The following is a 14,430-nucleotide window of genomic DNA, read 5'->3' as shown; positions in this document are numbered from 1 at the left end:
GCCTGGGAACCTGTGAGTCGGTGAAAGTGATGTCGACACGAGTGACAGGAAGGAACGGAGAAACTTCATTTGTTTGGATAGGGATCATAAAAAATATGTTTTCAGAACCGCCTCACTGGTTTGGGTATTTTCCTCGCCTCCATTTTTAGTTCAAACTGCTGAGAGTCAGCGTTTATTACCGGAGGAGCAGCTGGGCATATTTATCCGCGCGAGCTCGACAGATGTGTGAATAGAACTTAAAAGCATCAAAAATATTATCATCGCTCAAAGAAAAATAAATAAACACCTAAAAGCCTGCTCTTCTGAGGAATGTAGTAATTTAGAGTTTTTATGAATGAGTGCATTCATGCTTGGCCACGCCCCTCGCGGGGAGCTACTGGCACTAAGCCACGCCCATCTGGCGGTCGAGCTGCGCGCCTGTCTCCTGATTGGCCGGCGGAACTGCGGAGTGGGCGTGGCCACTATAAAAGGCGCTGCGCTGATGCACGAACACGGAGTTTGATCGATGAGCTTGAACAGGTCCGAGCAGCGCAGGATCCATGTGAAGTCGGATTTAACCTCTGTGGACTTTCCCACCGGGAGCCGGATCTATTTACCTTTTGTTCAGGCGTTTCCTCGGCCCCCTCCGTCTTCTATGTGAACCGGGCGCCATGGGGACGCTGGTGTTACTTGCAGTGGTGCAGGTAGTGGCTGCGGGTCTGGTGAGTGCGGGGAGCCTCGGTATTGGCGTGGAAACCTTGAGGAAACTGACACGTGGTTGACTTGAGTTCAGCTCTGTGGGGTTGAGCGGTTTAATAACTCCGTTATTGACAGTGCATTACAGGGGAATTACACTGTTCCGAGACGGATAAATATGACGGAACTGACGTCTTTTTCATGTTTTCACTCACCATTCCACTGTGTTAAATAACCAACATTGATTTATTGTTGTTCAATTCAGGGTTAAATCCAACTCTGTTTGACAGAAATATCTGTGAAGGTTTTTGCTTTTGAATGTGATGGTGGGTCTCGAGAGCGAGCTGGTGAATGATGTCATCGATTACACCTGGATGAACCTGAGACCCCGACTGATCATCATGACCTCAGCACCTCCTGTGAAGACCAGGGTGTGTGAGGGTGAGGAGGCGGGACCTGAGCACATCCCTGTCATCCCAGGCTGATGTGCAAGTGCCAAGAGGAAGGCAACAGAGGGTCACCCCGGCGGGGCCCGGGACAGTGCCGTGTATTCAGCTGAGGTTTAAGCAGCCCACATTTTAGGAGCCTGAGTGATCCGTGAAACAAAATATTGTCCTTCAGATGTGGTGGATTCCCATGAGGCCTCATGAATGGAAGGATTCAAGGATCTGATTGGAGGTGTGTCTCGTCCTGTAGGTGGCTTCCGAGTGTCCCGCGGTTTGCGAGTGTCCCGCGGGACCTCCCTCCTGCCCCCCAGGGGTCAGCTCCGTCCCGGACGGCTGCGGCTGCTGCAAGGTCTGCGCCGCCCAGCTCAACCAGGACTGCCACGACGGACGGCCATGCGACCACCACAAAGGCCTGGAGTGCAACTATGGAAATGATGTCGGACGCACGCACGGCATCTGCCGCGGTAGGGGGCGCTCCACTTCCTATCAAAGTGTGTGGAGTGAATGTGTGGCTTCAGGGTGGGGGTCTGGACTGGCAGCCAAATGGCTGGAGTTCCTCTTTGATAGGGGTTTGAGGTCTAAAGCCTGTGCCACCTTTGAAAAATAGTCAACGTTCATGAGCTGCAAGTGAGCGGCAGCCAAGTCCAGGATTTATATAAGTAGTTCAGTGTGTACACAAACAGGCCCTGTGAAACACACAAACACCTACTCTGGCACAGAGGTATTTTTATACGCGTGTTTATTTGGGGGTCTTTCTATATAAAGGCGACCGGGGGCCTGAGTGGGGGGGACCCACTGGGAGAGCCAAGGGGAGGACATTGTAAACAAGTGAAAATGTCTGTCTTATCGTGTCACTCTTGGCTGTGCCGTGGGGGTTGATGATATCCGTCTCCTTCCCAGCCAAAGCTGAGGGGCGCTCCTGCGAGTACAACGGACGGATGTACCAGAACGGTGAGAATTTCAGCGCGGGGTGTAAGCACCAGTGCACCTGCATTGACGGCGCCGTGGGCTGTATTCCCCTGTGCCCCAGCCACCTCCCCCTGGCATCGCCAGCGTGCCCGGCGCCGCAGCTGGTCAAAGTGCCGGGGCAGTGCTGCCTCAGTATCGACTGCCACAAGGGAACCAGTGTGGTCCCCCCAGTGTTCCGGCGCCCTCAGCCCCCAGTTTACTCGCCATACCCCTTCATTCCGTACCCGGCCTACCCTTACCCAAAGCCTTACCCCAAACCCTATCGGAAGCTGCACCCTTTCAAGCCCAAAAAAGACAAGGACCCCCTGGGGAACGAGCTGGTGGAGGTGGGGCGCAAGTGGGACAAGCCACGTGGGCACAAGCACCTGGCGGGTAAGAGCGCGTGCCGCACTTTCCTCCGTGCATGACCTTTATGTTTCCGCCATTTTCGCCCCACAAACGCGTCACTGTGAGCATCTGTGTGTGTCAGTATTGATGTGTGAAGCTTGTTTTCCACTGGCTCCTTGCACCCCGGCGGTGCTCCCTCTCCCCTGCACACACAGCACATACCTCTGTCGCCCACCTCGCTGTAATCACGGTGCAGTGAATGAGGTCTGTGTGCAGGGCTTCTCCCTCCTCCAGCCCGTCACTTTCTGCGCCTGTGTCTCCAGCGAGCGGTCCTTTCTCACTGTCTCCCCCTCATTCTTCTGCTCCAGCACTGAGGCAGCTGGGGGACCCGTGTGTGGTGCAGACCACTTCCTGGTCTCAGTGTTCCAGGAGCTGCGGTATGGGTGTTTCCTCTCGCGTCACCAATGACAATACCCGCTGCAAGCTGATCAAGGAGACTCGTCTCTGCAACGTCCGCCCCTGCAGCTCCATGTCGGTCCCAGTCAAGGTGAGGAATTTGTTTTTACACTTTTAAGATTCCCAGGATGGCTGAGCTTCCTCATGCTGTCAGGATAAATGCGTCTGGGGGGGGGGTCAGGTTAGCACGGCATCCCACATTCTCCACCCTGCTTGTGACGCCATATGTTGTGGCAATGTTGCGCACAAGTGAGGAGTTCAGTCATCTCTAGCTGGCGCCATTTCGGGTGCCCTTGGGAGAGTTACAGAAAAGGCATTGGCAATATGCATTTCAAAACACCCCAACAAACTTCATGAAAGCATCGAAACTTTTTCGCGGGTGGTGTCTCTGAATCCAGGTGTTTCCAGCTCCGAAATTCAAACACCTCGGTATTCCTCCGGACAAGGCGGGGAGAGGGAAGTCTGGGGCTCTTTGCTGCCCCTGAGGCTCACGCCCTGGCAGGTGTACCATCCAGGTGAAAAGCTTCTGATGGAAGTTTTCCCTGTGACGTGTGCGGGGGCTGTGGAGAGCCCTCCAAACACGCTGGTAAACAGGAGAGCACCTGTCCCTCTGTTTATGTAACTGCTCCGGGCTTTAATGTACATCAGCGTCGACCCTCAGCTATTATTGGCCGGCACTTAACTCCGACCTCCATCTGCAAGTCACGGTGATAACTGTTGCCAAGAGGCAGAAGATAGTTGGTGACAGCATCTGCCACGGTTCGCTCCGTAACTGTCCTGATCTGGATGTTCCCTCTGCAGAAAGGAAGGAAGTGCTCTCGCACCCACAAAGCTCCGGAGCCCCACCGCCTGTCCTACGCCGGCTGCCGGAGCACCCGCCTCTACAGGCCCAACTACTGCGGCGTGTGCCGGGATGGCCGCTGCTGCTCACCTCGCCGCACGCGCACGGCCAGCGTGACCTTCGCCTGCCTGGACGGCGAGCACTTCAACCGCTCGGTGATGTTCATCCAGTCCTGCAAGTGCAGCGACGACTGCAACCACCTCAACGAGGCGGCGCTGCCGCCGCAGAGATGGCTCTATGGAGACACGCACAAGTTCATGGACTAGAGCTGCTCTTCTGTCGGCCTCCAGCCAGCCCCGTCTAGAATAGTGCTCCTGTAGCGTGTCTGGATGGAGACCAAACAGAGCGAGCTGTAGTTTAGGTCCTGCCAGCCAAGTTCCCTAGAGATCTGCGTGGATTCTTCACGTCGTCCGCATCACCCAAATCCCATGAACTCTCTCAGACTTTTGTTGGGGGTGATGTGCCAAGGCCTCGCGCAAATGAAGGAAGTGGAATTTGGAAGAGGACTGGACAAGAATGAAAGACATTGATGGGCGAGGGAAGCGTGTCAGGCGGCTTGGCAGGCGCGAGGCTTCAGCCCTTTTATGGTATTTATTCTATGGTATTTATTGTTGAGACTGACACGACGCAGCGGGCCGCCACCAGGGAAGGCAGCGCTGCTATGTTGAAAACAGCTGAGAGTCGTGGACTCCTGCAGAGCCAGGGCTTGACCGCAGGGTCGCCGAGGGAAGCGATGACTCCTGTTGTCTCCTTCTGCATTAGTGGGTTTCATGTCAGAGGTTGTGTACACAGCCGATTGCTTGTCTTCACCAGAGGCTGAGGCATTCTGCAAGCACCGGAGGAACAAGCCCGGGACACTGCCTCTGCGCAGCGAGGGCGACCAGCCCAGAAACGTCAGAGCCTCGTCGCAAGAGATCATTCATAAACGGCATGCTCTGAAGTGTCATTTCTGCAACCAACCAACGCTTGTGTGCCACCGCTGATGACCACCAGGGGCAGCGCTGCCAGAGGTCAACATGATACCTCACTCATGCAAACGTTCATGCACCTTAGCGCCATGGTTTTGTATCATTTTGTAAGCATCAACACACCAAGCTTGATTTATAGCGGTTTTACTGGTGTTTTTTTTCTATTGAGCAACAGATGGGCATTTCGCATCTTTTGGTGAATTAAAAAGAGAATTCCTGCTTCAATAAGTTCAGTTTTCAATGGAAAATACATGGGCAACAAGCTTACTTTAGGACGCAAGTACGGCCGAAGGATTATACTTCTGACAATACTCAGCTCTGTGTGGGAGTGTTTTAAAGCTTGATCTGAAGCTTTCCTGCTCCACAACAGTGGCTTTTGTGTTGGATTTTACTTGTCTAAATGTATTGTTTTTCAAGAGCAAATGAGAGTACTTTAGCATCACCTGCAATAAAAACTAAAAGATGAAGTCACACTCACGTGAGAGGGGATAGAAAAGGGCTGCCATTGAATCACAGTCCAGTCCTTCATACAAAGTTCAAACATTTCAACAACTAAAACTGCTGGAGTAGTCAAAACAGAAGTCTGAACTCGTGAAATGTCCACTCAGAAGGCATGGTGCTCCAAATTCACATGGTGACTTTATTAGAGGCTTTCAGTTGGGAACAACTGCCGCGACACAATTCTCATCAGCTGTTGCTAAACATCGAGCGAGCAAAGACAGAGACGCACCTTCTACAAGCGTGACAATATAAAAAAGGCTGCTAGGACAGTGGAGGAGCAGGAGGAGGTCTCACAACAGAACACAAACGTGGAGGGCCTTTTATAAAAAGTTTCAATCGGATAAAGCAAAAAAAAAAGTAAAAGACAATTAAAATCAATCGTACAACAGTGCCCCAAACAGACAAATTAAATGGGTGACCAAAAGGGTACTAGTAGAACTTTAACCAAGAAAGAAGGAACATCTAATTCCAAGTATGAGACAAGATCCTGGAGGAGACGTCCGCCTTGCTGGAGTTCATCTGGACTGATCGACTGAAGTGGGACAGAGGAGAGCAGAGAATGAGCAACAGCTGGGCGTCAAGCTTTTCACCAACAGGTTAGACACGCCGACAACAGCTGTCCGCCATCACCAACACTCACTCATCAGCTGATCAGTGTGGCCTAGTTTCCACACCGACAAGGAAAACCACAGTTATGTCTGCTACTCACTGTAGGTGGAGATGTCGATTTCGTCGGGAAGCTCGGCCACGTTGACCTCGAAGCGGTCCTGCACATCGTTCAGGGTCTTGGCGTCAGTCTCGTCGGACACGAAGGTGATGGCCAGACCCTTGGTGCCAAACCTGCCAGCACGGGCCACCTAGACCAGGAGAAGCCGTTCAGTTGAGCCGCCAACTCATGACAGACGACTAAAGCAGGGCCATAAATCAGCTGACTCCACTGCCAGAGGTCACCGACGCGGCCGCGATACCAGAATGTAGCAGAAAGAATGTTGGCAATACCCTGCAGAAGTTCTCACCCTGTGCAAATAGGTGTCAGAATCTATCGGCATGTCATAGTTGAAGACGATGTTGACTCGCTCGATGTCCATTCCTCGGCCGAACAGATTGGTGGCCACCAAGATCCGCCTCTGGAAGTCCTTGAACTGCTGATAGCGTGACAGTCTGTGGGAGAAGGAGCCAGAGGAGCTTATGAGCACAGCTGCTGGACACGGTGATCAGGCCGCGCGCCCCTTTCACGCCCTCTGCCGCAGAGTTACACACACCAGTGTCACAACTGAGCAAAGAGAGTGCAGCGAGGAGCTGCTACATGCTACACACTGTTTAGTATGGAGTGGATATTGAAGCGAATACATTTAGATAGCCACCAGCAGGGCTGGGCATCAGGGTCAAGTCCCTAAACAAGGTCAGAGCAAAGCAGAGAGCACAGCAACTGTGCCTCCTCTCACCTCTCCTCCTGGGCCATGCCCCCGTGGATAGCGATGGCAGGGAAGTTCTGTTCCACCAGGAGCTGGGAGAGAGCGATGCAGCGCTGGATTGACTTGACAAAGATCACCACCTAGAGGACAAGGCAGGGAATGACACGTCGATTATGTCGATATCTGTTCACACCTTTCTCCACACCATCAGATGAGGATGAGAAAGGGACTTAAACCCACCTGGTTGAACTCCAACACATCAAGCAGATCGAAGAGCTTGCGGTTCTTCTCGCTGTCCTTCAGCTTGCAGTAGTACTGTTGCAGGCCGTGCAGCGTCAGTTTGGTCTCGTCATCGACGAAGACTTCCATGGGCTGCGCAAAGGCACAGGACAGGGATTGTTAACGTGGAGCCGCTTCCACTTTCCAAAAGCACGGGGAACGAAGATGGACTCACATCCTGCATGAACTTGCGGCAGACCGGCCGGATCTCCTTACTCAAAGTGGCACTGAACATCATGACTTGCTTCTCATGAGGTGTGATCCTGAAGATCTCCTGCACATCGCGTCTCATGTCTGCGGGGAAACCACAAGAGTCTCTGTAGTAAAACGCAGCACCCTGTGTTCAGTTAGACAGCAGCACGGAAACAAACCTAGCTGCTCCAACATCTTGTCGCACTCGTCCAGGACGAAGTGCTTGACGTTCTTCAGGCTCAGAGCTTTGCTGTGGATGAGGGCGAGCAGTCGACCTGGCGTCCCGACAACAATGTGGGGGCAGTTTTTCTTCAACACCTCCTGGTCCTTCTGGATGGACATGCCGCCAAAGAAGACGGCTGCCTTCACGTTGGGCATGTACTTGGAGAAGCGCTCGTACTCTTTGCTGATCTGAAAGGCGAGCTCTCGTATGTGGCACATGACCAACACAGAGACCTGTCAGAGACAGACCAGGAGGATCAAAGTCGGCTCAGTGGAGACGAACTGAAACACTGCGGAAGAGGAACCCACCTGCCCGTCGACAGGTTCGATCTGCTGCAATGTGGCCAGCACAAACACGGCAGTCTTCCCCATGCCGGATTTGGCCTGGCAGAGGATGTCCATGCTCAAGATGGCTTGTGGAATGCACTCGTGCTGGACTGTAAACAAAAGAAAACATATCAGAGACTTTCCAGAAACATCCAGAGACATTCCTGATGCTGCTTCGGTCCAGTACAGCTGACAACGTCTCTTAAACTCGACCGTGAACTACTGACCTTCAGATGGATGCTCAAAACCGCAGTCAATAATGGCACGAAGCAGCTCGGGTCGGAGGAGAAAGTCTCTGAATCCAGAGCTGTGGATTGAGACATAGGATCCCTTCACGTCCTTCTTTACGGCCGGGGTGGCACTCTCCGGTGCTCCTTGCGTATCTTCATCCTCTTCGTAGTCGAGCAGCTCCTGGTCAACATCGGTTTCGGCCATTGTGTTCGTCTAAAAAAAATGAAACCCCCAGATTAGGTACATCAACAGTCAAAACGTGGATCCTACGACGTCGTTCATTCACTACATTCAGAGACGAGCACACCTGTTGCCACACATGGCGTTAACAGCTTTACTGGACTTATCATTTCTAGCGATATAGTAAATCTTCACGAAACGTCTGTAGCGTAGTAAATTTGAGTAGAATTGTCCAATCTGAAGTCCAATAAATTGGAGTTCAAACGCCGGAAGCTACGCGTAAGAAGGCCCGAGCGCAGCCATTCATTCTTCAACGGTCGATAATCAAAGTGTGGGGCAGCATTGTGGCATTGCGTTTTACTTCCTAGGGTTATTCAAGTGCGCCGCAATATCAAGTAAAAGCTGTGAGAAACTGGGCGACAACGAGAAAACCAAAGCAGCTAACTTCCAACAGCCGGTCTCGCGGCTATTGTGTTGCATAAGCAATGCTAACGTGGTAAGCTAACGCACCGAAAACAAAAGTCGTGTAAACCAAATGTATCAAAGAGTTGCCCCTGCAAGAGCCAATTCCAATAGAGGAAAACGTCCAACCGTTTTAAGACAGAAGTAGAAACAAATAATATCGCAAAAAGTTGCCGCTTAGCCACACTGGCTCTCCGAAGCTCCTAGAAGCTAACTAGCTTAAAAGCCGCACTGAGGAAACAATGAAAGAAAAACTCGTCCTAGTTTAGATAAAACCACATTCTTTTTACAGCCAGCTAAGAACACGTTGTTATCTATCTAGACTAAGTTGGCGTGTGTAAACTAATTCAATTTTAACAGAGTAATCGACCGTAGTTTCTTACCTTGACGGTGCTAACGCAGGCTCCAATTGATCACAACCGCATGGACAGGCCAAGACTGTTCGTTTATACGCTCTACCGGAAGTCCCGCCCTCTTTATCCGGCCACCTCGTCATTCGTTGATACGGCTGTTCATTGATAACCCAACGCCGTGATTGGTCAGAGCATGTGCCGCAGTCCGTCGTCGAGAAAAAAAAGCGGGCTCGAGATGTCTTTGCTGGCTGTTGTGGATGACGTCACAGCAAAGGTCATTTAAACTAGAATTTAACGTCAGAAAGCATCACATTCGTAAATAAATTAAAACATCCTTAACGCATAGTGTTTATTGTATTAAGTCGGATAGAATACGAGTCAATTTATTGTAAGTGCAGCCAGTAAAAGAAATCAGATAAAATCATTTCAAATATTTCACAAAACAAAGCAAGTCAGATTTATTGCTCTACAATGGCACATCCAGACAAAAATATTACCGATTATTTCAAAATATAATTGCAAAGAAAACAGTTTGTTAGGAAATAATAGGACTGAAAACTACACAAAAGACTTAAATGTTTTTTATAAAGATATGATGTCGACAAAAACAAGGCATAACTATCCTATATGAATGTTGTGTGTGTTCTTATTGAATGATCTCATAAATCTAAATCTTTAAAATGAGACTTCATGGTTCATAGCTGTGAGAAACAAGTTGCTAACACAGTCATTTGTCATCAGCAGTTCTTTTTAAATTTGTGATTCTGGAGCGGAGGAGAAGCGCCACTGTGAGGGCGAGAAGAGCGGGAACTTGTCTGCTTCTTCTGGGACTGTCTCGGTGTCAAAGCTGGCACGGGGGGTGCTCAGAATATTCCTGACATGCAGAGGGAGGGACACAAACAACCGGTGTTCGACGAGGAGTCCACCACCACCACGGAGTCCAGGGCAGCAGCCCAAGCCCGCAGGCAGCTCTTGCAGGCTGTTGAAGCGCAGGTCCAGCTTGCACAGCTGGCCTGAAGAGGCTATTTCTCCAGGTAAGGATTTCAAAGAGTTGTGGGCGACATTCAGAGTGCACAGCTCCGGGCAGCTCCGGAACATCTGAGGGGGAAGGCTCTCCAGCAGGTTTCCACTGAGGTCCAGCTCTGAGAGCAGCGTCAGTGCCGTCACATCAGCAGGGAGCCTCCTCAACATGTTGTTGGAGAGAAAAAGCCGCCGAAGACCACACAGCTTGAAGAGAGAAGAGGGGAGGTTCTCCAGCCGGTTGCTGGACAGATCCAGGAGCTCCAGGGCCTGCAGAGCTGCGACACACGGCGGGATGGCTTGAATATTATTGAAGGCGAGCCTGAGGGACGAGAGCCGCTGAAGATGGGAGAGAACAACAAGTCCCTCCAGGCTAGACAAGTTGTTGCGCTGCAGTTTGAGCACTCGCAGCTTCGCCAGACTCGTCAGAGAAGAGGGCAAGCGCTCCAGCTGGCAGTCCTGCAGGAGGAGGTCGCTCAGGTTGACCAGGCGCTTCAGGGCGGTGAGGGAGAGGATCTTCGCGCCGCCGTTGTGGATCTCCAGCTTCAGGAGACTGTCGGCCACATCGCACAGCTCGGCAGGAATCCTCTGCAGCTTCCCCTCCAGCGCCAGCACACGCAGGTGCCGCAGCTGCCGGACGCTGCCCAGCACCCAGCCGCGACCTTCGCTGCCCAGACGGCCACGCAAGCGCAGCTCCTGCAGACTGTGCAGCGACAGAACCCAGTTTGGCATCTCTGACGCTTGAGTGAAGGTCAAGTGAAGGACTTCTAGACGTTCCTGAAGGACAGCGAGAGCAGCTGAATCCACAGAGGCCTCACAGTGGTGCAGGTGCAGCTCCCTGTGCAGGAAGAGAAAGGTTGGAATTGAAAACTTGTGGCAGTAATACCATAAAGGTAGCAACAGTAGCCGTGACAGAGGAGTTGGCGCAGAGTAGAACTTGAAGCAGTAGCAAAAGCAGCAGAGCTCTCAGCAGTGGAACAAGAAGAAAGAGCAGGAAGAGACGTAGTAGAGTGAGTAGAAGAAGTCAGATTTGAACAAGCACTACTAGCTGTAGACGTGACGCTGTACTAGAAGTTTTATGTATTAGAGGCCGGAGCAAAAGCAGTATCAGCAGAAGTTGCAGTTATGGCAGTCGTTGCATTTGCAGTTGAACCTGAAGCCCTAACAGGAGAGTAGTAGTCGTAGTGCGGGTAAAAACAGCAGCAACACTTTAAGTATTACTAGAGGCACTGATAGTAGTAGCTGTCGTCGTAACAGAGCAAGTTGCAGTAGTACAGGCACAAGTACTAGTTGCCAGGTTTGCAGTAGTGGTGATCACATGATGAGCTTCAAGGAAACACAGCAGTCGGAGGTGAAAGGTTGAAGCAGTATGAGGAAAAGTACATGTACAAGAGGTAACAACAGTCAACGTGGTTATTGCTGTACTCGTAAAAGTAGAGGTAGATCTCATAGCACCAATACCACCCGAAGGGAAAATACAGGAAAAGTAGTAGTAGAACTAGGAGTAGTTAGTCGTCGTAGTATTTGCAGATGTAGTAAGTAGAAATTGTATGAGTATGTGAGTATGAGTATCAGTGGCAGTGGTAGCAGCAGCAGTAGTGGTAGTAGTAGAAGTCATGCTTGTCAGAATAGCAGCTGTGGTAGCAATACTAATACTGGTGATAGCAATAGAAGATGTGGCAGAGGGACTCACCTGAGTGAGGTCATGTTGGACACCTGAGCAGTGAACCTGACCTCAGTCACATGCTCCACTTTGAGAACTTCCAGCTTGTTGAGGCTGAACAGAGCTGCAGGGAGTCTGGGCAGGGCCAGCAGTTCCAGCTGAGAGCGCCCCCCGGTGTCCATGTGAACCATGGCCTGCAGCTTGCCTTCGCTCCAGCGTCTCTCCAAGCTCTCGTCCATCAGCTGACCCTCGTGAGCCGGCGACAGGAAGACAGACAGGTGTTGCACCAGCAGAGGGTCGTACTGCTCCAGCATGTGAAGGAGGAAGGCCAGGTCACGCCTCGGAGCGGCCACGTCCCCGGGGAGCTGGGAGGAGAACTGCAGCAGGGAGCTGAGGAAGAGGACGGCACAGATGCGTGAAGACACTCAGAGCCCAGCTCTGACGCAGACGCTGACCTGTGGAGCATCCAGAAGAGGGCGTACAGGCTGAGCAGGCCGTAGAGGCCCAGAAGCAGCAGGTAGGCCAGCATGAGCGTGTGCAGCAGGGAGGACAGGACGTGGATGCAGCTGAAGGAGCGGTAGCCCACCAGGGCTCCCTCTTCAGTCACACAGCTGTGCGTGAAGGAGAGCGAGCGGAGCAGCGGGACGGTGTAACACAGGGTGGTGGTCACCAGCACCGTCTTAAACACAGTCTGTGCCAAGTAGACCTGCGCAGAGGCGAGACATGAGACATGAGACATGAGACACGGCGCCTCACCACACACACCTGCTTTCAGTGCCTCACCTTGTAGATGACGCTTGAACGCTCACAGTGAGACCGAAATTTCCGGACTCTTTCGAAAAGAGCTCGAGCTTGTTCCCCGTCGCTTCTGTCGAGACTCACTCGTGGCCTGGAGGTCTCGGACTCAGGAGGCGGGGCGGGCCTGGACTGGCTGGTGGAGCAGGGAGGAGAGACCGGCTGACTGCTCCTCAGGGGGGTTTCCTGCCGTGCAGCCAGGGACAAGGCCTGAGACGTCCAGCGAGACTCACAGCACTTGGCTAAGATGCCCAGGAACTGTTCCACACAGGAGGAGGTTTTGGGGAAGTGGAGCCAGAAGGAGCCGCCGGCCACCAGGAGGAGGGTCTGCAACAGGGCCAGTTGGGGGAGGAAGCGGGAGCAGAAGGGCAGAGCTTCATGGTAACACACCTGGAGACCATTTGAAAGAGCAGGAAGTCAGACTTAAAATCCAGATCAAGCTGAGTCCTGGCCGCAGGGATACCTGGCTGATGAAGACGTACTGCTGGAACACTAGGTCCGTTTGTCGCCCGGGCCCAGCGAGGAGGAAATCAGAGTCCGAAGGTTGAGTGGGAGGTGGGGAGCGCTCCCTGTCGTCACCAGTGGGAACACACACCACCCTGTCTCTGGACAGCTGCTCGGTGCAGGCCAGGATGGAGGTGAGGAGCATCAGAACCAGCAGGTGGTCCATGAAGACCTCCCACCACGGCTTCAGCAGTTTGGACCTGCTGTGGTGCTGATTCAGAGGCGCCAGCTCAGACAGGGTGAACATGGCCTGCGGAGGACGGAGACATCAGAGGGACGATGCTGAGAGCAAAGATTCCTCAGAGAAATGGACCCAAAACAATCCTGGAGCGCGGCAACGTCATGTCTTCCGGTGCGGATCCGTGGAGCAAACTAGCGCTGCAACTTTCATCTGAACTCGACTCGACAGCAGCCACTTTTCAACAGTTGCCATGGCGCCAAGGGAGGCCAGGCAGAAACATCCAACCAGCGATTGTTCAGGGGGCGCTGGAGGGCCCCCCGCTGCACCACTTCACTCCTTGAGTTCTCAGTCTTGGAGGGGAGGGTCAGGCAACAACTTTATTTAAAAATATAAACGTGGACAATTTAGTTGTGCCCCAATAAAAACCCGGCTACGTGACACCTTTTTAAGCGCTGTTAAGCGTCTAAACCCCCCCCCCGACTGCAGTACCTCATAATGCGCAACAGGGGGCGTCCTAAAACGCCAACCTTTTGGTGATTTATAATTTTAGTTTGTGGCATTTCACCAGGGTTGCTTGTGAGTCAGAAGCACAGTAATATTGACATTTGAAAGCGCTTTTGTTAGTTAAGCATTTCTCCCAGGCGGAGAGTGAAACTGCATGAAATGAAGCGGAGCGGCTGGGAGGTAAACACTTTCACACGTTTGTGATTCTCCGCAAGATAAAGAGGGGCAGCCCCCCTCCCCCTTCACACCTTTGCAATGGCAGCACACATGTGGCGATTGTGGCCGTTGGGTGGAGTCGAGTTTCCCACGCCGACGTGAGAAACTTCCACCACAGCAATGGGACAATTTTGCTGATGATTGCTCTCACACAGAAATCAGCTCTAGGTGTCGATCAGATGGAAGCCGGTATCGACAGGAAGTACTTCCGTTCTGGCTGAGCCCACTAGCTGGTGTTGCTCTTGTCGGTGTGGGTTCGTGGCCGCCAGCCGGAGGAGAATGATGAGACGCAGCCATCATTGTCTGTGAGCAACGGGGGAGGGGGGTCTGGCCATATTCTCTCTGGCTGCTGCCCCCGTGACCCTGGTTTAGTGAAGGTGCCCACACCATTCTGTTTCGTTCTTTTCAGTCCGACTCAGCCCCCTCACTGTCGGCTCTGGGTTCCTCGAAAGGTGGTTCAGGGAAAGCTGCCACGCTCGAGCTGGAACCCACCGAACCCACCGCGCTCCTCTCGCCTGCTCCCCTGCGAGGAGGTTCCTGGCCCCCACCGCAGCCACCACAGAGCTCCAGCGAGTCTGTTCACCTCCCCGGCAAACTCAGATGGGAATTCAAATCTGAGGTCAGAGCTTCACATCCAGCAGATTTGGACTTTCATTTCACTCGTTTCTCGCTGTCAGAGGCAGGTAACATGACCCGGGTTAGG

General features: G+C 52.5%; 3 protein-coding genes across 3 annotated transcripts; 1 reads left to right on the top strand and 2 right to left on the bottom strand.

Annotated features, from left to right (window-relative positions):
- The first annotated feature begins 509 nt into the window (after positions 1-509).
- Positions 510-5,399, top strand: si:ch211-106h11.3 (CCN family member 1). Its single transcript, XM_053852419.1, has 5 exons — positions 510-701; positions 1,372-1,585; positions 2,022-2,462; positions 2,786-2,964; positions 3,675-5,399. Exons 1-5 carry the CDS (start codon positions 651-653, stop codon positions 3,978-3,980), a joined length of 1,191 nt encoding a protein of 396 aa, XP_053708394.1. The 5' UTR covers positions 510-650; the 3' UTR covers positions 3,981-5,399.
- ddx39ab (DEAD (Asp-Glu-Ala-Asp) box polypeptide 39Ab) lies at positions 5,300-9,008 on the bottom strand. Its single transcript, XM_053852418.1, has 10 exons — positions 8,875-9,008; positions 7,846-8,062; positions 7,601-7,728; positions 7,249-7,525; positions 7,053-7,171; positions 6,839-6,970; positions 6,629-6,738; positions 6,200-6,344; positions 5,893-6,040; positions 5,300-5,715 (listed from the first exon to the last, which is right to left on the bottom strand). The coding sequence occupies exons 2-10, from the start codon at positions 8,051-8,053 to the stop codon at positions 5,699-5,701; spliced, it is 1,284 nt and encodes a 427-aa protein (XP_053708393.1). The 5' UTR covers positions 8,054-8,062; positions 8,875-9,008; the 3' UTR covers positions 5,300-5,698.
- Positions 9,009-9,393: 385 nt separating this feature from the next.
- si:ch211-106h11.1 (volume-regulated anion channel subunit LRRC8D) lies at positions 9,394-13,073 on the bottom strand. The gene is made up of 5 exons (XM_053850690.1): positions 12,786-13,073; positions 12,311-12,712; positions 11,983-12,233; positions 11,558-11,917; positions 9,394-10,702 (listed from the first exon to the last, which is right to left on the bottom strand). Exons 1-5 carry the CDS (start codon positions 13,071-13,073, stop codon positions 9,595-9,597), a joined length of 2,409 nt encoding a protein of 802 aa, XP_053706665.1. The 3' UTR covers positions 9,394-9,594.
- Between the last annotated feature and the right edge of the window lie 1,357 nt (positions 13,074-14,430).

This window comes from Synchiropus splendidus, chromosome 19 (genome assembly GCF_027744825.2).
Source record: "Synchiropus splendidus isolate RoL2022-P1 chromosome 19, RoL_Sspl_1.0, whole genome shotgun sequence".
NCBI classification, from domain to species: domain Eukaryota; kingdom Metazoa; phylum Chordata; class Actinopteri; order Syngnathiformes; family Callionymidae; genus Synchiropus; species Synchiropus splendidus.
This window is presented reverse-complemented; position numbering and strand designations above follow the sequence as displayed.